General features: G+C 33.6%; 3 protein-coding genes across 3 annotated transcripts; 2 read left to right on the forward strand and 1 right to left on the reverse strand.

The window, feature by feature from the left end:
* The first annotated feature begins 6497 nt into the window (after positions 1-6497).
* Positions 6498-7903, forward strand: LOC121740875 (bidirectional sugar transporter NEC1-like). The gene is made up of 6 exons (XM_042133524.1): positions 6498-6589; positions 6670-6706; positions 6813-7023; positions 7119-7280; positions 7368-7487; positions 7569-7903. Exons 1-6 carry the CDS (start codon positions 6553-6555, stop codon positions 7761-7763), a joined length of 762 nt encoding a protein of 253 aa, XP_041989458.1. The 5' UTR covers positions 6498-6552; the 3' UTR covers positions 7764-7903.
* Positions 7904-11334: 3431 nt separating this feature from the next.
* On the forward strand, positions 11335-13058 carry LOC121740933. The gene is made up of 3 exons (XM_042133591.1): positions 11335-11603; positions 12367-12476; positions 12660-13058. Exons 1-3 carry the CDS (start codon positions 11501-11503, stop codon positions 12945-12947), a joined length of 501 nt encoding a protein of 166 aa, XP_041989525.1. The 5' UTR covers positions 11335-11500; the 3' UTR covers positions 12948-13058.
* Positions 13059-16671: 3613 nt separating this feature from the next.
* Positions 16672-19741, reverse strand: LOC121742193 (protein TRANSPORT INHIBITOR RESPONSE 1-like). The gene is made up of 3 exons (XM_042135262.1): positions 19211-19741; positions 17991-18483; positions 16672-17839 (listed from the first exon to the last, which is right to left on the reverse strand). Exons 1-3 carry the CDS (start codon positions 19663-19665, stop codon positions 17039-17041), a joined length of 1749 nt encoding a protein of 582 aa, XP_041991196.1. The 5' UTR covers positions 19666-19741; the 3' UTR covers positions 16672-17038.
* Between the last annotated feature and the right edge of the window lie 6505 nt (positions 19742-26246).

Here is a 26246-nt window from a genome sequence, read left to right on the forward strand (position 1 = left end):
ACATAATCAACATAAAGGTCTGGGTCGAATCGGTGCTTGATGGCCAACAAAAAATCATCCCAACTTTTGCCTTGACAATTATCCTCCCAATAAGTTAACCAACTAGATGCCGGGTGGTCGAACAAATACGAAGATAGATATATACGATCAGCCAATGGAGTAAAGTGGTGATTAAAGTAACGTTGGATCTTGCGAATCCAATCCGTTGCGTTGTCGCTGTTAAATCGAGGTGGCTCTGGTCTGATTTTGGGCGGGGGTTCCGCCTCGACGCCTGACGGAGGAACGACGACGGATTTGGGGAGCGCCCAACGCCTTGTAGTCGCTGATCTTGGATCGAGCAGCTCCTTCGGTGTGCGTTGCGACGCATTGATGAGAAACGCCAAACTCTCCTCGATTTTCCGAGTTTGGGCGTCTTGCTTGTGCATGTATACCTCAAGATCGAATTGGATTTGTGATAGCTTCTTGTCTTGGCCAGCATATCGTGAGCGCATGTCGAAGAGTTCCGCGTTGTTGAGCGGCCCCGGCGGCGGTGGTGGAGGGAGGCCTGTTTTGGGGTCGATAGTCGCCATGGAGTCGAGTAAGGGGGAAAGGATGAGAGCTCAATGAAGGCACCAGATGATAGGCCTTGAGAGCCTATCGAGCAGCGAGCACCTGTTTGAAACGAGCAAGAATAATGAAACAACACCCAAGCCGCGCTAGGGTTTGTGAGAAAATAGGGTTTTCGAGAAGAAGGCCTTTTTTATTGCTTAATTCTCGAGATAATGACTCTCTAATGGATCCTATTATTTATAGGATCGCAACCCTGCTTGATTCGACTCTACGATTCGGGAAAGAATCAAGAAGAAAACCCGAAAAGATTTATCAAAATCTACCATAATTAAACAACGTTCAAAAGGAAATAATATCAAAAGAGTATATGCTTAAAATTACATCTCTATCTTTAATATGGCGTGTAATCTTTGAAACGGGCCGGTCTTGACGTCACACGCTTGGGTCGGTCGTTCCTTCCGCGGGTTGTACTCGCTGCACGTCCCTTTGGCTTGCTCGGAGCTATCTCCTTCTCACGTTCCCCGTTGTCCACGTCATAGTTCGGTTGGTCGTTCCCCGTTGTCCATGGACTATGGGTTTATCTCGCCCATAGTCCCTAGACTTTAAAAATATCATCAGACATCCCTGGACTAAGGGTTTGTTTCGAAATTGGTCATTTTGGCTATTTTTCACTCTAAAATGCCCTTTTGGGCTGTTGGGCAATTTTTGTCTTTTCACATTTTTTACATTTTCAATTTGATATTATTTCAATAATGTTCTAAATCTGATATATTTCAAAATTATCTTTTTCTTCCATTTTTTCATCCTTCACTTTGTTTATTTATTTCAATATTAGATTTAATTAAAATTAATTTTAAAATTAAAATTTTTAAATACTAATAAATTATTTTTAATTAAAATTATTAATTTATGTATTGTATTATAAAAGAGTTTTGTGTTAGCTGGCTGCATAGTTTTATTTCTATAGTCTTATAAGATTTTTTAAAATAAAACATGAAATTATGGAGTTTTAATTTGTCATAAGTGTCTCATCTGTATAAAAAACGCCTTTCGGTAATGTTCAAATCGACGTTGTATAATTATATAATAAGTATAATTTTCCTTTCTTTTATTTTAAAAAAAATATCACTAATTAAAGACGTTAGTTTTTAATAGATAATTGAAAATATTTGATATTTTAAAATTTATTATTTTGTCTTAAATTTTATGAAACGAACTAAAATTTGATTAAATATTGTGATTTAAGTAGCTGATATATAATATTTTTTGCACTAAAGGTAAAAATTGACATCAATACCATAAAATATTTGTTAATTTCTGATTTGGTCTTTTTTCTAAACATAAATAAATATGGTCAGTAGTTAAGAAATACGAATAAGTTAAACAACAATTAACTCTCTTTAATAAGATGTGTAAAATATTCTAAGGGCTAGAAAAAATACAAAAAAAATCAAATGGTACTTTTCGAAAGTACTACTATCAAATAATTGAAAGGTTGAAAATCAAAGTTATACTACATTGTAAGAAAGGTTAAAAATCAAAGTTATTAAAATAATTTATTAATATTTTAAATTTAATTTTATAAAATTAAATATGATATTTAAAAATGAAACAAAATGAAGGATGAAAAGGGAAGAAGAAGATAATTTTAAAATAATTTCAGATTTAGAACATCATTGAAATAATATCAGATTGAAAAAGTTAAAAATGTGAAAAGACAAAATTGGCCCAAAAGGGCATTTTCGGGTGGAAAATAGTCAAAATGACCAATTTCGAAATAAACCCTTAGTGCAGGGATGTCTGACGATATTTTTAAAGTCTAAGGACTATGAGCGAGATAAACCCATATTCTATGAACCATTGTTGTAGTTCACTCTATTTTAAAATGAATATTCATCACTGGCTATCACGGTGATAATGATGGTGAGAAAAAAGCTAAAATCATAAGAGAGAGATTTTAGCTACCAGATGGATCTTTTTATGTATAATAAATTGACGTAATTAGTGATTACGATAAGTATAAGTCATAACAATACATAGTAACTAGGAGTATTTTTTTTTTAGAAAAACTACTTTGGAGTAGTACCCTGTACCTTATCGTTTCCCTGTCCTTTTTCATATTGATGCTTAGCGAGTAAATATAGTAATTGGTCATGGACACTTTTGATCTTCATAGTGTTTTACAATAATTTTTAATTAGTGCATACACAATAAGAATAGCTCAGCCATAGCACATTCACAAATTCCTCCTGCCACACCATCAGCACTAAAAATCCTTCTGTCACATTATCAGGACAAGCAAATAGCTCAGCAATAGCCTAGCCACATCACTCAAAATTATATAAAACAAATAATTGACAATCACACAAAATACGGAATTAAATTTACGACACAGATACGGGAAAATTCAATAATAATATTAAATTTTAAAAAAGTACATTAATTAAAAAAACACACTTCATTAAAATTAAAATAACATTACAACATCCTCATTAATGAGTTTGTCTCACATCGAAAGTGGAACATATAACATTCAAGGATGTCTTTATAAAAGAGAAACAACCAAGAATGATTTTGTCCCACATCAAAAGTGGAACATAAAACATTCAAGGATGTCTCTATAAAAGAGAAACAACCAAGAATGAGTTTGTCCCACATCGAAAGTGGAACATAAAACATTCACGGATGTCTCTATAAAAGAGAAACAACCAAGAATGGTTTTGTCCCACATCGAAAGTGGAACATAAAACATTCAAGGATGTCTCAATAAAAGAGAAACAACCAAGAATGGGTTTCATAAAAAAACATTAAATAAAAAAATTGAAATTTCCGCTCGTCGATCGGGAGCCTGCAATAGCGGTCAGCCGATCGGCGAGCGCTTGGGAATCGGCGTGCGCTCGCCGTTTTTCTCGCCGATTTGGCGCTCGCCGGCTGCAATAGTTCGGCGAGCGGACCGGCGAGCGCCAAAAAATCGGCGAGCCGGTGCGCTCGCCGCTATTGGAGTTGCTCTTAAGACATAGTATTATTATCTGAAATTCCAAACTTGTAGTAAAATAAATCTATTTCAATATAACATGATATTGTCATAAGTTCATAACTAGTAGATAAAACAAAAAAATTGCTCAAATTGATCAAATGATCCAAATACTATCTATGTATCCAATAAAGTTGGGGGAATGCTTATACGATTTTTGCATGCCTACCGAAAGAGATACTCGCTTTATTAGCGATTCTGTGGATTTCCAAGATATATTTATTTTGTATTTTTCAACATCAAAATGTGATGTGTTTTCAAAAGTTACTGCTTTACTAGATCTTGTTTGATTGCTAAACACATTTAATTTCCTCAAAACCAACGCAACATAACTCCAAAGTCTGTTTTACTTTTACAACTAATAAAGTTTTATTTTTATTATATATATTAAAAATGTTATTTTATGTGTGATATATGTAAACATGTATAATTATATAAGAAAAAAACAAAAAGAGATTACAAAGTATTATTTGTCAATCATCATCCAATGCAGATAATTAATGGTTTCATTGCAGCTTCAAACAGGAAGAGATGTGAGAGGAGTATTAAATATTGGCATAGGCATAGCCTACCTAGGTATAAAAAAGCGAAATACATGGGCAACATACACCAACTCGATCACTAAATTATAATCCTACATAACCAAAACTAAGAAGGGAAAGGAGATTAAAATATTAAACTAAATTCCTAAATAGTAAAATTTAAATGTCTTACGTGTTTCTTATACCTTTAATTTAGACTAATGTTTTATTCTATTTGTATCAAATTCTTTTGGTCGATTTTTATGACAGAAAAAAGTTACAATTACTAGATAAGACGTACTTACTATTACATATTTGTATTATACATTACATTTTATATTTATTCCCTATTCAAATAAAATAAAAAATTACCGTTACAAGCTAAGAGAAATTAAATGTAATTTATAGCAAGCTAGACCGATAATATGATATGACCAAACATAGACATCACCTATAACTACTTTAATTAATGATAGCTAAATTAATATATTAACATAAACTCAAAATTTGTTCTTAGCCACAAAAAAATTGTCATAAATTGCATTAATATGCCTCAATTATCTCAATGATTGCTTGAAAAACCTAAAAGTACTTCTTATAATAGTTATGTGAATCATATTTTGATCTTTTTCGGTGAACTTAGTTTTCATGATGCATTCGACAATTTGTCAGTCTTCATTCACATAAACAAAATTATTCTACTCGAAAATTACACAGATCTAGTTTTTACTATTAGGGTAACTGCATGCATGTTGTCTGTCAATAATACTACTGTTAGGTTTGTTAATTTTATAAAAATTGACGGATATTCATATTACGCAAAATCATCGTTCACAATCACATAACAAAACCTCCCAGGATTTTCAAATTAATATAGATAATTTCTTTTTCGATATTGATATAATTATACTTCATATGTTAATTCCATTTTTATCTCTAGATCGCACCTAATTTTTGTAATGATTACTCATATATACTTAATACTTCCTATGTTCCATAAAAATAGTCTATTTCTATTTTTGGTAATTTTTTCTCTCTTTACTAAGGAGGATCACATTTTACACTACCAATACTCCAATAATTTTTTCTATCGCTCCTCTTTTCGACCAATTAGGCATTAAAACTGTCTCGTTCCAAAAATGTCTATTTTTTTAGGGCTGGAAGTGTATTAGCAATTAAAGATAGGCATAGAATTTTTTTTAGATCTGATTTACGTGTCTACTTAATTTTTTTTAATACCACGTACATAGTATTTCACATCCCAATACGATCTAGACTTCAAAACAAAATAATATATTGATAAGGTTTTATAAATCAACGTTTAAATGCAGTTTATTTCTAAGAAACGGATCAAATGGTAAGTCCTTTATTGTGACTATAACACATAAATTCCTGTGAGACGGCGGATAGATAGATCAATCAAGATACAAACCCTAATTCAAATATTTTCATATTTACAAATAACCTACTTCTCATGTTCCGCTGTAGTTGAGTCATATCATTTTCTGCACTAGTTTTGAAAGAATAATAATAAATAGTTAAAGTGGAAAAATAATAAAATAACAGAGATAATAATGTATATATTATTCTCTCTATTACGGATTGAGTACTTATCTTGTTTTATTATAAGATCTTTGCATCTCAAACAAGACTCTCTCTCCATTGTTATTAAACATGCATATTTTGTTACTAAACTACTGAAATTAGAATAATGGGGTAAAGTAGGTTGCACGAAGAAAACCCATCTTTCTAAGCCGAAATGGCAAGTCGTGTAGAAAGTTTGTTTGTTTCCAAAAAGGAAATAAAGAAATTAACGAAGTGCCCTTTAACCCTACGATATACCTTGAAATAATATTTTTTTTAAAACTCAAAGAGAATTATTAAGTGGCACCAAAACCTAAGATATACTATAGATTTAGACTTTAGGTGAGCAAAATAAAAGTGATAAGATCGTGTGTGCCTTCAAAAAGAAAATTTGGGTGCCGAATTCATAAAGGTTACGATAATTTCGAATATTCATTGCATGAATAGCCAATATAACAATTTTAATTACCACTACCACAAAAAAAATTCCTAACTTTTCAAACTTTGCATGAAAGTAATGGGTTTTGCACATAAGTGAAATGAGATTAAATTAATGCATTCCAAATGTGGTATTTCTCCAAGTTGTTAATCAATACCACTCCCTATCTAACTAGCTACCACTAGCTTCCTACATAGCTTGAAAAAAATAACAAAATGTGAAGTTTAATGATTCATTAACTTAGCCAGTTGTTAACCTCAGACAGCTCAATGCCAAACAAAACAAACCAAAAATTCTATGCAAATTCATCCCATACTTGTCTTTTTAGGGCTGTATAAATACCAACAAAACCACAAGAATTTCACTCATCGTCAAATCTAACTTGAGCTCTCAAAACCAAGAACTCACACCACTTTTTATCAAGAATGGCACCCAATATGGCCAATGCTTTCGGCATTCTTGGTAAATAATTTAATCATGAATTAGTGTTTTATGATTATCATGCTTCATCCTAACAATCTATCTCTATCTTTATTTTCAAGGTAACGTGGTGTCGTTCTTGGTTTACTTGGCTCCGGTGTATGCTCCATATAACCATCTCTTTCTTTAATTCTCTTTTCAAAATTTTATGGCATGATCGTTAATTAACGAAATTAGGGTTTATGGGTGTTTTTGTTCGTTTCAGACCAACGTTTCATAGTATTTTTAAGAAGAAATCGACTGAAGGGTTCCAAGCAATCCCTTATGCAGTGGCATTGTTTAGTGCAATGCTCTATTTATACTATGCTTTTCTCAAGAAAAATGGTATGATGCTCATCACTATAAACACCTTCGGATGCACTATTGAGGTTGTATATCTAGCAATATACATGATCTATGCAACCAAGGAATCCAGAGTAATTACAGTATTTGCTTTCAATCTTTTTTTTTGTTTCTACTAGTAAAATACTTGGGTCATATATTTAATTTTAATTTTTTTTTTGTTTTTTAGGTTTTCACCACAAAGTTGATCCTCTTACTTAATGTTAGCTCACTAGGACTTATTACATTATGCACGTTCTATTTCGCACATGGGCTTCTACGAGTGAACATCGTCGGCTGGATTTGCGCAGTCTTCTCCGTCGCGGTCTTTGTTGCTCCTCTTAGTATCATGGTAACTTTTCAGATTTTCTTTATTCTAAAGATTATAATTATTTTCTAGTAAGGAGTAATTTCATTAAGAAGGTCATGCTTAATGCAGAGACAAGTTGTACGGACCAAAAGTGTAGAGTATATGCCCTTCACACTCTCTTGCTTCCTCACTTTGTGCGCTGTCGTTTGGTTCTTCTATGGCTTTCTCATCAAAGATTACTACATAGCTGTGAGTAATTTTGTTCCTTCAATTCTTTTCCAATTAATTGAAACTACAATAATTATTTAATTTGTGCTCGTGATTTTTCAGACGCCCAATATTCTCGGGTTCGTGTTTGGGTTGGCGCAGATGATGCTATACTTGGTGTACAAGAACGATAGTATGTGCCGGAACCAACAAATTCAACCAGCTGAGGGAGATTCTTCTAAGGATGGTGATGATAATCATCATCAACAGAAAAGTTCGTCTAATAATCAGGAAGTCGAGGTTGTCGTTGTCAATTAGTGTATTCTAATAACATTCATTTATTATGTGACTATTAGTAAATCGTTTAAGTTGTTAGTATATTATGTTTTTTATGGATAGTGAATGTGCGGATTAAATTTACAGAATTATAAATGTATTTGTTATTTTCTATATTCTCATTAATTGTTCTTGCGTTTTCAAAGGTTTGTGCAAAATGTATGGAGTACTAAATATTGAGTCATATATTAAAATTTGCAGTAATGGAATTATAATTAAAAACATGAAAATGACATGATTTTGATTGCTTTTATTTTTATCATTTTCATTTTCTTAAAATGACATTCTTTTAGAGATATATGTGACCTAGTGCATGTTCCGTGAGATTAATTATTTGAGATAACTAGTTTATTTATTAGCTAAAATCATTTCCAAATGGAAAAACCCATCCAAATGATTTTCTCCGATTTTTGTCTTCTAAGACTATTGGATTTGTAGATGACTTCTTCTTTCTTATTTTGTACACAAAGCACATTAATGTCACGGACCAAATATTTAAGATGCACCTTAAATTAAAATTCATGAAGAGATATCTTTCAACAGATATATGATATGTGAAATATAGATTTATAATATTCAATTTGTTGAAACTTGAAACTAAGTGCGTATTAAAACTTTGTCAGATTTACATTTCTTCTATTCTATATATCTTGAGTCTAACAATTTGTTTTATATATATATATATATATATATAGGGTCTTGTTAGGTTGAGATTTTTTAGCTTAATTGAGAATTGAGATGCATTTTCAGCCACTCATTTTGAAATGTCAACTGCAAGTAGATTATGTCAACTAATGGGTATTATCGTCATTTCATTTCAATAGCCAAAATATCAAATGTCAACAACTCATATTAAAATGTCAACAACTAAAAAAATTTTAATTTTTTTAATTTTTTTAATTTTTTTAATTTTTTTAAATTTTTTTAAATTTTTTTTAAATTTTCGCGCGATGTCAACTACTGAGACATTATGTCAACTACGATGTGTAGTCTGCACATCAAATGTCAATAGCTCTGCACATCAAATGTCAACAGCTTATAATTGACATTATATATGTGTAGTTGACATGAATTGTATATGTAGTTGACATTATATGTGTGTAGTTGACATGAATTGTATATGTAGTTGACATTACATGTGTGTAGTTGACATGAATTGTATATGTAGTTGACAAAATAAAAAATAAAAAAAAATAAAATAAATAAATAAATCAAAAAATCAAAAAAAAATAATTTTTTTTAAATGAGTGGCTTATAATGCATCTCAATTCTCAATTAGGCTAAAAAATCTCAATTGATCACAACCCTATATATATATATATATATATATATATATATATATATATATATATATATATATATATATATATATATATATATATATTAAAATTTGGTGTTATTAATAAAAATGAAAGTTAGAATTTTTTGTTTTTGTATAAGATGGATAATTTTAATTTATCATATTATAAAATAATATATTCTAATATTTTTCAAGATAATAATATATCTATCTTTGTTGAATTATTTGTTTACTTATTTATATTAGAAAAAAATAAAATAATTACAAGTTAATATGGCAACGAATGAATCATGGGAAAGCTAACTAAAATAACGACGATCATCAGTTTTCTGATGAAATAGAACAAAAGCCTAATGCTCGTTAATGAAACTTGCAGCCATAGCTAGGAGTATAAAAACATAGGAAGCTTATCAAGAAATGGAAAAAATTTAGTAATCATATACTCGAATTTAATTTGTTTACAATTTTTGTTAATTGGTTTTTAAATAGGGCAACCTTATAATTTAACGTATGTGCTTTAATTAGAACAATGATCTTGATGGATATGAAGAGAAATTTTAAGAGGAAGATGCCAAAAATGCGTCTTAAATTTGAATTCCAAGGTAAAGTAATTTTGCAACCAATTCACCCAAAACGTCTTATTTTCCCACTTTTGCACTACATTTGTATTGAACAAGAATTATACTTTAATTATGATCAATAATTTTCAGTGAGTTGCAAAAGAGGCGTTTGAACTGAAATCGTGTGCCGACATAAACATTTTTCCTAACTGATATGTTCTTCTGAAGCAATGGACGTTAGCTCAATTTGATTTAAATTATTATAATTTGGATATGACTTTTAGATTTTGATGACATATGCATGAGAACTTTAGCAATATATATATCGTTTCATATTTTGATGTTTATACTTTTATTTAAGCTTCTGGATTTGAGTCATTATATTGCAGAAATTATACTGGATAGAGTTTTTAAATCGTCATCATGATTGTTACAATTGGTAATCCATGTCTACCAATTACCAAATATCATTGGTGGAAAATTTCGGAAAAAGACGTGAGTAGTGGAGGTAGATTATGAAGAGCCTTTTATTTTTTATATTAATATTGACTTAATAATTTTCTAATGATGGATTTGAGTCATTATATTGCAGAAATTACAGAATTATTATACCCATTTGAAGTTGAACACTTAGCAAAGTAATTATTGATCGACAGATTAATAATCCTAAGGAAGTATAGTGGAGTAATTGTTAATCACAAAAGAGTATCCACAATAGGGAGCCGCGGCTCTCGAGCATGGGGATTGGCTGGCCGCGGCTCCTATAGTGGAGGACAAGCAGAGCCGTGGGGGGGGGGTGACCATGGGCGCGCAGTGGAGTTGGCGCGGTCTCGGCTCTTGGGTGCGGGCAGCGACGCCCTATTACAGCGACCGAGAGCCGCGACTCCCAGACAGGTTTCAATTTTTTTTTTTAATATTTTCAGAAATTTTCTATAAATACTTCATTTTACACCCTAATTTTCACTCACTATATTTTTGTAGTCTCAAAATGCAAGGTGGAGATAATGATTCCACCGGCTATGGAGACTCTCTATATCCACCTTCCCAACCCTAGAGATCGAGTTCCACCCCCCTCCATCCCAGATGTGGAGTTCACTATCGCCACCGGCGTGGCAACAGACACCCCAATATCGAGGTCAGTCCTCCTCTCATCAGCAGAGGAATGTGGGTCGTCCCCAATCGAGGTTCGGTGACTACCGGCCCAACATGGACGCGATCAACTTTCCGTGTCCTGACACCCCTTCTCAGCAATTCCAATCCACCCAATCTCCTCTGTCTGAATCTGATAGATTCACATGGGAGTAGTTGATGGGCACACCGGAGACCCCGACGTCCGGGCGAGAGGAGATAGGGAGAGGAGGCGGTAGGAGAGGCGGCGGTGTCCACAATAGTTAGCCCATGCCCAAACCCAAGCCGAAGCCACAAAAACTTATCCAAAACACTAACAACACGTACTTATAAGCTCTAATAAGTAGACCAAGCATCATATGAAAGCATAGTAATCCATGACTGAAAATTGAAACCATAGGAATTCTTCACCTAAGTTTTTCACACGTCTTCTAAACTAAAAAGGCAGTAGTAATCTATTTTTTCAATATTTTAAAAATTCGAATTGTTAAAATAACACCGAAAATTATAACGTATATTAAACAAAATAATTAATTAAAAGATTGTTCCTTGATCCGCCGCCATTTTACTTCGCATCTTCTCCCAAATTGCTGTCTCCGATTCTGCAATTAGAGTTTGCTTCTTCAATGGCATTGCTGAAATTGGATCGAATTTTTCACGATGAAGAAAGGTGGAGTATCCGAGCGTTTTGAAGACAGACGAAAATCGGCGGCGTTGCAAACAAGAAGAAGATGAAGAAGAATATGCAGAGACTTGGAGGGCGAGGTTGCCTGTCGCTCGCAGCATTCGGCAGTGCCAAGGCTAGGAACGACAACTACAATCCTTCGGTTATCAGTATGTTTCTCGATTTCTCCAATTTCTTTCAAGTCAGCATTTTTTGATAATTAGTTTGCCATGTTTTCCATTAATGTGGTCAAATGTGAAATCAGAGATGAACTTAATCTACTTATGCCCTGTCGTTTGCTAGTTTTGGTTGATCTTATCCGGTTAATTATTTTTGAAGTTGTGAAATCTTTTTATCTCTTTAGTCTTGTGGGTTGCAATATTGAAGTTGTGTTTTGTAGCAATATTTGTACAAAAAATGGTGGCTTTGTTGAAGTATTTAAGGTAAGTTGTGATTCATCCACATTTTCTATATATTATGTCCATGTTTAGATTATACTACTATTGTATTACATTGTTGAGTTTTCACAAAAACAAAAGTCCTCAGCTTATAATGGCTTTACTTTTATTAGGCCGAAGTGATATATGAAATTATGAATGTAAAAGGCTTTCAATTATTGTGTTGGCTTGGGGAAAAGGATTCTCCTTGGTGTGAATTATCTGCGACATGAGATGGTTGTCGCGACAGGCTAGGCATGAGAAATGTGATCGTAGTTGTGGCTATTTGGGGATCTGTTTTGTTTATCTTGAAATTCAGTTTAAACTTTGCTGCATTGAGTATGATAAGCTTTGTTTATCTCCATCTCTAAATGGAACTTTTATTCACCAATTTATCACTTGGTTATGCTTCTAGTGGTGATAAGTTTTCAGATTTTGGGATATGCTGCAATCATGTGTAAAACTGTGACATATAAACAATTGGCTTCTTCTGCAGAAAAGCAAAGAGAATTCTATAGGAATGCTAAGCATGTTAAGAAATATAAGAAATCGATAAACCAGCAAGGGCACCGAAGCAATTCTTTCAATGCCAGAGAACTGTTAGAGGTTTGAACTTATTCCTGGCCGTATCGTTTTCCATTCCTTTCTTGCCATTCTTGGCTCTTATGGGATTTGTAGTCTTCAAGTATGAACATAGCGGTGTGGCCATGCATTGATTTTGCGTGCTGCTTGTAATAAAGGTATTAGTGGATTTTGTTGGCACAAATTTACAAATATGGTTTGTAACAGAGTGAAGATGTAGCAGATGGGGGTGATCGGGCTAGCCAAAAGAAGATGAAGTACAAGAAGAATGCGCGAAACCTTAAGGAGTTGTACGAGAAGAAGCACGACGAGCAGGAGAGAGGTAGGATGGAGAAAGAAGCCATGATGCAGGCAAAGAAGACAGAGAGAGAGGCAGCAGAAGCTCGAAGGAGAGCACTGAAGGAGAAAATTTATAAGAAAACGAGGTCTGGTCAACCTGTCATGAAATACAAAATTGAGCGTATGTTGGAATCAATCCATGGTTCAACAACCTAATAGTATACTTTTTTGTATATAATGAAATATTGCCAGTGTGTGAAATTGTGTGAAAATATCAATATGAACGAATGTCCAATTGCATTGTGTGTAGATGGATTTAAGGGCGTATTTTTAGAGTCGATATTCCTCCAAATTAAAGAATTTGTGCAAGGATTTTCCAATAATACGTTCATTCTCGTGGAAAATTCTAATGAGAAAGAAAATGGAGAAGAGAACGGACAAATGAAAGGAAAGATCAGAGTAAAATATAAAGTATGATCTGTTTTATTAAGAAGTTTAATATTAAAATCATAATTTAGTAGGATAAAGTATTAAGAGCATCCACAATAGCGCCTAGCGCACCGCCTAGTCGAGCGCCGGTGCTAGGCGGTGCGCTAGGCGGTCTATTGCAACCGCCTAGCCATTTCCGGATTTAAAAACTGCCTAGCGCTCGGCGGTTCCGTGGCGCTAGGCGGTGCGCTGGGCGATCCGCTCGGCGCTATTGCAGCGTCCGGATCGCCTAGCGTGATTTTTTTTTAAACACTATATATACGCGCTTTGCACGTCATTTTCATTCGCACCACTTGTTTTAACGAGTACTCTCTCTATCTTAATTTCTGTACAAGATCAACACCTAGAAATGAGTAACGCCGGTGGTAGTGGTGGTGGGGATGCTGAGGAGTACGAGCGTTTAATGAACGAAGCGCTAGAGGCCTATACGAACCGTGAGATTGATCAATGGATGCAGAGGGCCTTGCAGCCGGCGGTACCTCGACCTCGCCCAGTGGTACACCGCCGAGCGGTGATTGATCGTGATCACGTAGCTGCACATCAGCGCCTATACGAAGACTACTTCGCACAGGAGCCGCGGTTCAACGCCAACCTTTTCAGGCGCCGTTTTAGGATGAGCAGGTCCTTGTTTATGCTTATTGTTAACGATTTGGAGCAACGATATCTGTATTTCCGCTTCAGGCACGATGCGTCTGGCAAACCCGGCCACACACCTATTCAAAAGTGCAATGCGGCAATCCGGCAGTTGGCCTACGGAGGCGCGGCAGACATGTGGGACGAGTACCTCCACATCGGTGAGACCACTGCCCTGGAATGTATGAAGTATTTCTGTCAGAGCGCCAAACGGAGGCTCATATTCGACTCCAAAATGATTTAATTGAAGAGTTATGGGCGCGGAGGACTGCACGGCAGTAGTTTTTTTTGTTAATTATGTAATTTTTTTTAATTAATGTCCTTTTAAAATTTTAATAATATTATTGCATTTTCTCGTATATGTCTCGTAAATTAAATTCCATATTTTGTGTGATTGTTAATTATTTGTTTTATATAATTTTGAGTGAGGTGGCTATTGATGTGGCTGGGCTATTTATGATGTGGCTAGGCTATGACTGGGCTATTTATGATGTGGCAGGAGGATTTTTAGTGTTGATGATGTGGCAGGAGGAGTTTGTGGCTAGGCTATGGCTGGGCTATTGCTGGGCTATTCCTATTGTGGATGGTCTAAGGAGTCAAGTCCTTCCTCATCTCTTAAAAATAGGAACTCTTTACTTTGTGGTTCATCTCATAGAAATAGAAACTTTCTATTTTAAGAAATTTCTTATCCTCTAATGAGGTAAGACCTATTTCCACAGACACACTTTTCATTTATATCTCTCTTACTTTATCAATTTTGCATTAAAATTCGTGTCATTTCAAAATTTCCTATTTTTAGAAGACAGACGATATATAATTTATTGTTCTATAGAATATATTAAAAATTAAATTTGTTTAAGATTCCTATTAAATATACCAACATTGAAATATATGTGTTTGATATGATACATTAAAAATAATTTTACTTAATTTATACTATACCATCTAAGATGTGGTACGCAAAATCACATTACATAAGGGATGAGAGAGAAAGGGAAATATTTGTGAAAAAAATTCGACAACCAGATTGATGACTAATTTTTAAAAGGAAAAAATAAGACAGAAAGAAATACGGAGTACATATTTTCGGCAAGGACAAAAAAATAGTTTTATAGCTTAATCTACACAACAACAATCTAATCTACTAAACACCTCACCTTTTTTTATTTTATTTTAATCATATCCACTGTAAAACATCATAAAAACCAATACTCATTCAAAGCAGTATTATAATTTATCTATCCGACCAATATTATTAATTTAATTTAACCAATAACCATAATTTTAATGTAGGTTTTAATCTAGCACGGCTGCCAAATGCCCGCACATAATAAATGTTGGTTGTTTGGGCATCATTTTTAAACATTATAGTACTATTAATATCAAAATTAGATTTTGTAAAAGGGAGTAGAGTACTGTGAGACACAATTAATTATATTTGGACAAATAGTAGTTTTGAACTCGTGCAAGTACAGATTTGAAAAGAAAATATATTTGATAAAATAAATTTCGATGAAAACTGGCATCCACTTGAAGAGAAGCAATTTGACAAGCATTTCTATCTTTCTCTCATGATAATGCCACTCTAAATTTGTGGTTAACATGTCTAGCAAAATACATTGAGGTGGCAAGTTTTGTTGCAATAATTATATCATATTGAAATTCAGAATAAAGGGTTTAATTTTTATATCTAATATTCATGTTTAAAAATGCAATCGACGGCAAAGAATTGAGTCCAAGTATCCATTGAGTTCAAGAATCTAAAAAAGGTTGTAGAAGAAAATAGAAAAGCATAAGTTAGGTTTTTATTGATGATTAGATGGGCTATGCTGTCCTAACTAAAACCATGAAAAGTCTAAAGGGCCCATCACATTTTTGTTGTCATGAAAAATAAAGTGGGATTCAGACACTAAAATAATAAACTCAACCCCTAGTTTTGACGACTACTACAGTTATCTATTTGACTTGTTTTGACAACATAATTACAGATCAAAAGTATCACGTTTTGTCAGAAATGACTGCCTTTTTTTATGTGACACTTCCTTAAGCAATAATCTATTTGGTGATCATCTTTTTTGTTTGAGAGGAGTAGCATTCAAAGCAGGGGCAAAGTACTGTGATTATGCAAGGTTTTTCTACTATCTCTTCACCATCAAAATGAGAGACCCTATCTATCTGCACAAAGACAAAGTAGATTCCTTGAAAGAATATATTCCACAAATATCGAGGCCCTATTAATGAACTTGTCACAACTTTTGCAAGGACTTGTCGAATTCTGGGACTTTTCCCCCCAAAAACTCTTGGTTGGATCTTAGAAACTAGTACTAACTCCCAATACCAAATAAGGATTTCATTTCATATCAAACTTAAGGGTGTGGTGCCTCTTATTTCGTGTGTTTTCAATTTCATTGACATATATAAATTCGATCATTAATTGGTCTTTAAAATATATACTCCTAGATCGATAGAAGGCTAAGCAATTGAATTATTGGTTCACAAAAAATAGAGATTATCATCATCAGATATAGTAAGTAGTAGTAAAGTAATGCACCACCACATGTTTTATGTCAGCCTTCCCATTACACTTTCTCTCTCCTCGTCTCTGTGTTGTAATTATCTGCCCACTTAAGATTCCACTGCTTTTACTCTCATCTCCAAAAATGAAATTATTAATCAACTCAATTATCTGTTGCCCCTTCTCTTTCATGCTTCGAAAGGACATACATACGAAACAATATTTTAATTTTATGTCCAATTAACAGAACAAATAAGCATTGATTAAAAAAAACCCCAGCAACCAACAGAGTTCAAGAGCAGATTGTAATGACAACACAATCTATTGCCGTCTGATTAGCAAATTAAGCAGTTTGAAGCGTGAAAATAGACATAGATCCGTGCTAGTATACATAATTACTCCCATAATCGAATAAATATAACATTGAAGATTGCATCTTTATTTGTAAACGATAGCTCAGCCAAAGTGAAAATTGTTGACATTTTTAGGAGCTCGAGCCAATTTTCTTCTTGTTTCAGTGGCAATGTACCCAACTTCCACCGGAACTGCAGCAAACACGCAAACCATCGCTGAAACAAAACAAGAGCTTCGAGCACATACAACGCATACCTGCTTCGCCTAAGCAAGATTCACCGGGTAAATTCCAACTGTGATACTACAATTTTTTCGGTTAGGAATACCTCATGGATGAATCCTCCTCCAGAGTCCAGACAAAGTCAGGCATGTCGAGCCTTTGCCTGCTGGCAACAGTGCGGTAGACATACACTCTCTCAACAGAGCAGCTTTCAGGCCTTGAATCGGGTGGGCCTCTCTCGTCTATGACTTCAACGTTCAGCCTAGGCATCTTCTGTGCGAGCAGCTTACAAGCTCCAAAACTCACGGAGCAAGAAGACATCCAAAGGGATCGCATTGTCTCTAGCTTTTCAGCATTGGCTAATAGAGCCTTGTCACCAAATGGACAGTCCCTGATCTCCAGTTTCCGGAGGCTGTCGCAGCCAGATAACACGTGATGGAGGCCAAAGTCACTCTCCCCAGCGAAGGCTATTGAAAGCATCTCCAATTTCTTCGCATGGGTTCCAATATATTTGAACACGCGGTCAGTGAGGAGGCCGGACATGGAAAGCCGGCGCAATTCTTTACAGTTCTCAACAATGGCTCCAAAACCAGTATCAAGTGGTTCGAGGGTTAAGTAGTCAGCAGCTTGAGGCTCAATAATACAGAGCCGGAAACGAATAAAGTTAGGCCGGTTCTTGGCAATAGCAATCAATGCAGCATTTGACATCTGGCGGCAAAAGTACAGAACAGATTCAAGTTTGGGGCAACCTTCAGAGACAGATACAAGCCCTTGTTCCGTCAAAGACACATTAGGTTCTGCCCCAAAAGGATCGGAAGGGAAAACCCTAAGTTCTTGCAGGTCCTTGCAAGATGCAGCAAGAGCTTCTAGTCCACTGTCTTCAATGTAGTCCAAGACCTGTAAGCATTCGTAAGTGGATCAGCACATGGACACCATATGACAAAATTGCAGTGAGAATCAAACAGAAACGAATGAAATAGCATTAAAGATATGAGGGTTAGATCACTGCATAATGAAGTAGCAAAGATAAAAAGTTGCTAGAACGCACCCATAGCCGCTGCAAATTCTGGCATTGGCTAATAAGCTTAACAAGATCAGAACTTGGAATGGCAGCATAACTCAAATTCAGTGAAGTGATTCCAGAACAGACAGAATACACAGCTGGAAGATACGAAGGAACCACATCCCAAAAACCAGACAAAGCTTTAAGTTGCTTACAGGCTGAAAATGCATCAGCCAGGCTTGAAAAAGTATCAGATCGAATTTCAGCTGAATAGGCACCAGTTCCCAATTCAACCAATTGGGGGGCATGCCGGACAAGGTTAGCAAGCTTCTCAAGGGGTACAGCACGGTTCAGCCGGAGAGTCCTCAGGTCAGGTGACCGTGCAACCAGTCTCTCCAACGCCGAGAAACTTACCTCCGAACCCAAACAAGACATGTTAAGTGACACCAGAGAAGTGCAGCTATCAGGAAAATCGCTAAGCCAATTCCCACTCAGATCCTCCACTTCACTCTCCCTCAAATCTAGTTCCCTTAAATGCCTGCAGTGAAAAATAACAATCAATAACCACTGTATTTAAAAGGAAACCAAGTACATCCAGAAAGCAAGAGCCAATAATAAGGTGATAGATAAACACAAGATAATCTAATGCACTAGAGCGAAAAAAAATAGCATCATAAATGTTGATGCAATTGTTTAGACCATTTCAAAATTTTAAAGATTTTAACTTCACCCTGATGGAAATAACAGAAAATAAAAGCAAAATAGTGCAAGCTGATGAAAGAAAAAGGTATTGAAAGTGCCACAAAACCCAAAAAGAGTGTACACCATAATTAAAAGGAGCAAAAAGAAAAGAAAAGTAACACTTCATCAAATATTCCACAAGAACAACATGCCTCTCTACAAACCAAGGCAACCAAATATTCTTCAAGGTAGTGCATCCCCACTTAAACTAAACTCTAACATGCATCTAATTTCAGACGCCAGCTAAAAAAGCACTAGATCTTTCTCATAGTCATACAAACCTAAGTCAAATTGGTAAATGCATCATAAAAGAGATCCAGTAGTCCCTGGAAAAGAATACACAAACAATATCCTACAAATGAAACGAAACCTGAATCCAAAACCTAAAGGGGGGGAAAAGAAGATTTTTTTAACAATCAAGTCATTGCCACTCGCAAACAAGTTAGCCTCTCATAAAGGTCGAAATTTTATCCGGCATTTTTACTGAAAAAGAAAAATGATACACTCAATTTAATTCAATCAACCTGCAATTAGCCGCAATAGACGCGAGACCGTCGGTGGTGAAACCCTCGCATGACGTCAGCACCAGAACTTTAAAATTTTTATACGACTTGGAGATCAGCTCCAAGGTCTCGTCCGTCACCACCATGCGCTTCAGCTTGATCTCCTCCAGGAACGGATACGCCTCCGCCATGGCTGCGATCCACGGGTAAGCGTAGGCGCCCCATCCCTCCGGGACGAGGTTGAAGTCGGCGAAATGCGGCTTCCCCTTCATCTCCACCGCCCTCAGCTCAGGAAACCGGCGGATCACGATCTCCGGCGAGACGGCGTAGCAGTTCCCCACGAAGATGCGGTGGCGGCACCACCGCTCGATCTCGTACCACGACTTGCACACTAAGGAGACGGTGTTCCGGTCCCTGGCCGAGCTCAGGAACGAGAAGACGTGCTCAAGAACTTCCTCCGGGAACGAGTACGCCATGGGAGGGGTAGAATGGTAAAAATCTGAGGTCTGGATCTGAGAGACACTGAGAGGTGGAATGAGAAAGGGAAGTCTATTGTAGAGAAGAAGATAAGATTATAATTTTTCTGGAGCTTATATATTTATTCTCACCTTAGAATTCAACCAAACGACTGTGAAGGTGACACGTGGCGTGAATGCGTTCCAGCCGTTGGATCCAACGGTGGGAGGAGATTGAAGTGACTGTGACATGGGGAATGATGAAGTGGTAATTACTTTTTCCATTATGTATGAGAAAAATGAAAAACGAGTTTGTGTACATCGTTTATTAACATGGCCTACACAATTTTTTCCTATCATACTTTACTCACAGTCAGTTATGTATCCAAAAATAAATAATCTAAGTATGCGTAACTAATGATAACAAAATAATCTATTCCATATAATCGTGTTGTGGTTTTTATTAATAATAAATTAAACTTTGATTTTTATAAATTTTATAAAATTAAAAAATTTCAATAACATTTTTAATGTATTAAAATTAAACTAAATACGATATAAATCGAAACGAATAACGCTAAATATTCGTCAAACAAAAGTTGTACTTACATAAAGTATGTAGCGTATAATCCTCAAACAAAACTTATGCTTACATAAGACATGTAGCATATCAATCTTATATGTAACACATCTTTCAATATTATTTAGGATTGGCCAATCAAATATTTATGGGGATCTGATCCAAAAAAATTCTGGTATTAAAACCCACAAACATTCCCTCTCCCTCCCTCCAACCTCAAGCATAAAATATGTTTGAGTAACCCGTCTCGATAATCTGAAAACTGAAATATCGTAAAAAAAATTCAATTATGCGACATCCCAAACTCATTCCACATTACTAAGATAACATGTTCGACCAAATGTTTGCTTATGCATATCGAGTATCAAACCTGCTTACTAGCAATAGTACAAATTTTCATATAATCCAAAAAAAACAAAATGAGCATGATTTTCTGAGGCATCAGTCGGCGGGCTCGAGCTCGAAATCGACGTGAAGGATAGCGGATATGGGGTTCAACGTGAGGTGGTTTGGCATGGGTCGGCGGTGGCATCGCATGACTAGTGAGAGAGGATGGGAGAGAGCACAAAGATGTGAGTGAGAGACATATATGCAAATGAGGTCATACATACGGATTTTTCATGTGTTTAGATGTTAAACTTGACTTGATTTGATTATAGAATTTTTTTTAACATGCTATTGTTTTATATTTATATAGTATTATATTAAATCTTTCAACAACTAAAGCGTTTCCAGTCGTTATTCGTACTCAGTGTCTTGTTTTTTTAATTTGTATATTAATAGTTAATTATTTTTGAGTTTATGTTTGTTACATTTTAATAATTTTTAATTTTGTAAATGTTTATAAATAAAATATAAAATTCTTAGCCTAATTAGCATGTTGGTCTATCTCGACATTTGGATATTTAGGGTTAAGATTGTAAATTTCTAATCCAATAAAAATGCAATTCGACTAACTTGTAATCTCAAAATGGTTTACCTAAAACCGGATTGATTACTATTGATATTCCTAGTTAATTTATCATCAAAAGATGCTTGCGGACACAATTTTATTGGATGCTAAACTAAATCACCTTATAGTATAAATTTTAGCGTTAGCTCACAAAATTGCTTGATTGTCGAATTTATACTACAATCAATGTGCATATTTGGACTTAACTTCGACTTTTAGTATACAGTATATTTTTTCATACTCGTGTATTGCTCTTAAGATTATGAGTAAAATTGTTTCACAAGAATAAATTTATATGGTACATAATATAGTAATATTAAGATATTACTCTATCGGTCTCACTGAATATAATTCACTTTCTTTTTTATTTTATTCCAACCAAGATGACTCATCACTAAAAATAGAAATATTTTTATCTCTATTTTATTCCCCCTTTCTTAACTTATTCTCTCCACTCAACAAATAAGATTAATTTACATAAAATCTTGTGCCGCTAAGAAATTAGTCATCTTCCTTAAAACGGAAGTACTCCCTCCGTTCCACCGAAAATGACCAATTTTCCTTTTTAATTTGTTCCAATCAGGATGACCAATTATTTAAAATGCAAACACCTTTTATCTCTATTTTATTCATTCTCTCTTAATGTATAACACATAAAATAAAGCTACATAAAATCTCGTGCCACCTAAGGAAGGGTTTATCTTCCTTGGAACGGAGGAAGTAGTACTCCCTCCATCCCAACTAAGTTAGTAAGTACTAAACTTTTGGGCACATATATTAAGAAATTGTTTTGAAAAGTATGAGAAAAAGAATAAAATAGGAGAAATAAAAAGAGAGTAAAGTAGGTAATGGAATAAAGTAAAATTGATTGGATGTTTTGCTTTTTGTCATAAAAGAAAATGACTCAACTTAGTTGGAACATCCCAAAAAGGAATACAACTCAATTTAGTTGGGACAAAATGAGTAATTTTTTATTGATAAATCATAATACCTCTCTAAATTTTCAAAATGACGCGAGTTTAGGATTCAAGAATTTTCACTTGATCTTGTTACACTTTTGAGATATTTTCACTCGTTAGATTGAAACATTTGACTTCCCAAAATATTGTCAATAATAATTATTAATTACTATTTAATACTCTATTTATCTCATAAAAATATATACATTTTTCATTTTTATTTATACCACAAAAATATATGTATTTCCATTTATGGAAATTTACTCTTATATATTAAGGGATTGTTCGGTTTGCAAGATTGTATCTCGAGAATTGTGTTTTGTTCATGAGATTGAATCCCACAGTTCAATCCATAATGGATAATCATGTGATAATTAGTAATGGTCAACCCCCTCCAACTAAAATAATCTCACAACTATCATATATTATATCTTGGTATTATTTTATCTAGTAAACCAAACACTATTGAAGTTATTTACAACTTCTTGTATATCATTGTCAAATCCTAAAAATAATATGGGGTTCACTCTCCATTAATACTACTCTTTAACTAACCTTCTCCTCTCTTTTACTACTTACTAGTTTTATTTAAATTTTCATGGAAAATTATATGTTCATATTTTTATAGAACATAGGCCATGTTTGATTGAAAAGAAAGTAAAGTTGGCAAGGAAAATGATTTATGGGAAAATGAATCCCGAGAATATGATTCATAATAACTTTACTTTCCTGTGTTTTGAAATTATCAAGATTTTAAATTTTATATTTGATTTATAACGCCAAGATAAAAATATACTTATTATTATTTTATTTATAAAAAAGAATAATATTAAAAAAATTTAATAAATTATTAATTATAAATAATACTAGTAATAATTATATTATTATATTTATTATTACGATGGATAGTTTAAATATAGATCATCCATCATAATATATAATAATATAATTATAATTATAGTTACATGGAGTATTATAATCATAAATGATACTTATAATAAATATAATAATAATTATTATTATATTTACATATAATATAATTAAATAAATTTTATAATTATAATTTTCAGTAGGATTTTATTGATTAATTATTAATTTATAAAATAATAACAATTATTTATTATTATATGATTTATATTATATAATTATATTTTAATTATTTAATAAATTATTAATTATTATTATGATAATAAAAATTATAGATAAAATATATAATGATATAGTTATAATTATAATTATGATAATTTTAATTATAGTTATTTATTATTCTAAATTATTTTTAAAATATTATAATTAATAATAATAATAATAATAATAATACTAGTAGTAATAATGATAATAATATATTGCATTAAATATATAAGAATCCTAAAACTTGGAAAAATAATACCTAATAAAAGTTAGGATTTAGAATCCTGAAAATTTGTACTAACTTTCCTTGTTCTCGGGAATCTGATTAGTTTCCTAATTTTATTAAAAATCGAAACAAACACAAAATTTTAAAATTTAAGGAATGAGATTAATTTCCGAGAAAGAATATGTCCATAGAGTATTATTAGGAGTAATTACTTGGGGAATCTCATTATACTAATATGCACGGCTGGATCTGACGGATGAGATTGTATATTATGGTGGGGACCACCTCGGGATTGAGAAATGCTCTGATGTGAAATGTGTTTAGCATGATGCCGTGGCCGCCCAATCATGTTCCTCTAGGTTAAAAAAGATATCACAGTTACACAATTAAATTACTTAATGGATTTATTTATAGTAATAATATATAGTCATAATATGTTTGTTAGTACTCCGATATTGTAATTATGGTCATGTCTTTTTGTTTTTATGTTGTACTAACACGAAAGAGAAAATGGTATGAATATGTGAAGAAAACTAATAGTGTGTGGAAGAGTTTACATGATAATGTTTCATTAATCCACTATGATGAAAACTACTTTAGGTAAGAATAATAATGGGAGGTGGATTAGTTATTGATAGAACATATGGGTTTAATTAGCTTTGGATTTGTATATGACAATAATTTCCATCCAAAACACCATAATCATCGTGACAATTGCATACAATCATCTCCCACTCTTATTGACTTTTTGTTTTACTCTTATTGACTTTTTGTTTTTGTTGTGATGTTTCTGTCTCATCAATCCTGAGGTTTTATATATAAAATAAAGATAAAATAACAAAAATTGTTTCTACAAATTGCCCTTCAAATTTAAATAAGATAGGATCAAATTAGTTTGAATTGGTAGCTTCATTAATTACATATATCTATGACTAATTTAACCCTATTTGCATTTATAGGAGAAAATTTGTGTTATTACAGTATTTCCATAATCATTTTGTTTTAGAAAATATGTAACTGATTTTATTCTTGAATATATCCAGTGTTGTTCAAAAATTCAAAATAAAATTTTAGATAGAATAATCATTCATGGTATTTTAATAAGAATAAAAAAATATTCATTTTTATTTAAACTATCACAATGATATGAAGATAAATAAATTATTCCTTTTAATAATAAAGTAAAAATTGTGTAAAATAATCTTTTATTTGGAATTTCTCTCGTATTATGTGTAACGACCCGCTAAAACGATATTATTAGAAACAATAATGTTGGCGTAATTATACACACATAAGAGACTTTTTGCGTAATTAATTTCAAACTACGATAGAGGGTTGTTTGCGATAGAGTGTCGTTGTTGTTTCTAACGTCAGCCAAGTATATATATATATATGTGTGTGTGTGTGTGTGTGTGTGTGTACAATAAGAATAAAGACCCATAATCAAAGTTTTAATGTCTGATACATCCAACAAAAGTCCAAAAGCGTTTTTACAACGAGTTCGATGCTAGATTAGAATAAGAACATGATTTCGGACATCACAAGAGTCGTGCCGGGATGGACTCGCGCCTGACAGCCATGCCGAGTGCCGGGCAGCCCCGAGACAGCCGTCTTCTGTCCTCCAGGTCTTGCTCGATTACCACTTTTTGCACTCCCGATACCTACACGAAAGAATAGACCACATATCAAATACACTCGACATCAAATCAAGACGAAAAGTGGATAAGAACCGCATCACATCAAGCACGTTTTCCTATCAACGGCCGCATTAATTAGTCGTCGTATCGAAACGAAAAGACGTGAATTTTTGTCTTTTGTGGAAAAAAATGAAATTTCATTCCATTTTTTTTCCTTCCCTTGTCTATAAATATAACCTTCCCCTCTCCCTCACTCTCCATCCTCTTCAAAAAAAAAACTTCTTCCACCTTTGTTCTTGCTTCAATTGGAGTGGATTTTTCAAGAATTTCCGACGAATCGTGCCAACGTTTGTTTCTACCGTTCGTTTTCTTGATTCAAGAAGGTATAACTAAGTTTTTCTTCTCATCTCCTTCATTGAAACTTTATTCTTGAATCCTACATGCATATAGAGGGTGTAGGAATCATAGATCGCAAATTAATCAGTGGGAATGTGTGTTTGCATGAGAACTTTGATGAATATGCGATTTTGAATGAATTTATGTGGAGTTTGATTTGAATCCTTGGTGAATAATGTGAGTTTATGTGAGAGCATGATTGTGACAAACTTTTAAGCATGATTTTGTGTTATAAGCATGAAGAAAATTGTGTTTAGATGATTGAGGAAGAAACCCTAAATTCGATTTTTGTGAGCCTGAAATCTGTGACGTTCGAACAGTAGTTTCTGATGTATAATTGACCTACCAAATGATCGAATTTTGGTGTGAAAATTTTACTGAGATAATTTCAAGGTGTTTTCTGTGTCTCGTGAAAATTTCAGCTCTTTTTGTCTAAAAATGAATTTTTGAAAAATGTTTGAAGTTGACTGCGCAATTCTTCCAGAAAATTTTGTTCTCGCCCAGAAAGTTTCGTATTCTGTTTGACCGACCAAATGACCTCCTTTTGATGTGATTCTTGAACTAGATTAAAATTTGAAGTGTCTTCTGAGTCTTGTAAAAATTTCAGCCTTATTAGACATCGGATGAATGTTTGACGAATTTTTCAAATGAACTGCGATGTGCTGCTAGAATTTTTTATGTTCCGATCAGAGAGTTGCATAAATGTTTTGACTGACCAAAT

This window comes from Salvia splendens, chromosome 7 (genome assembly GCF_004379255.2).
Source record: "Salvia splendens isolate huo1 chromosome 7, SspV2, whole genome shotgun sequence".
Lineage (NCBI taxonomy): Eukaryota > Viridiplantae > Streptophyta > Magnoliopsida > Lamiales > Lamiaceae > Salvia > Salvia splendens.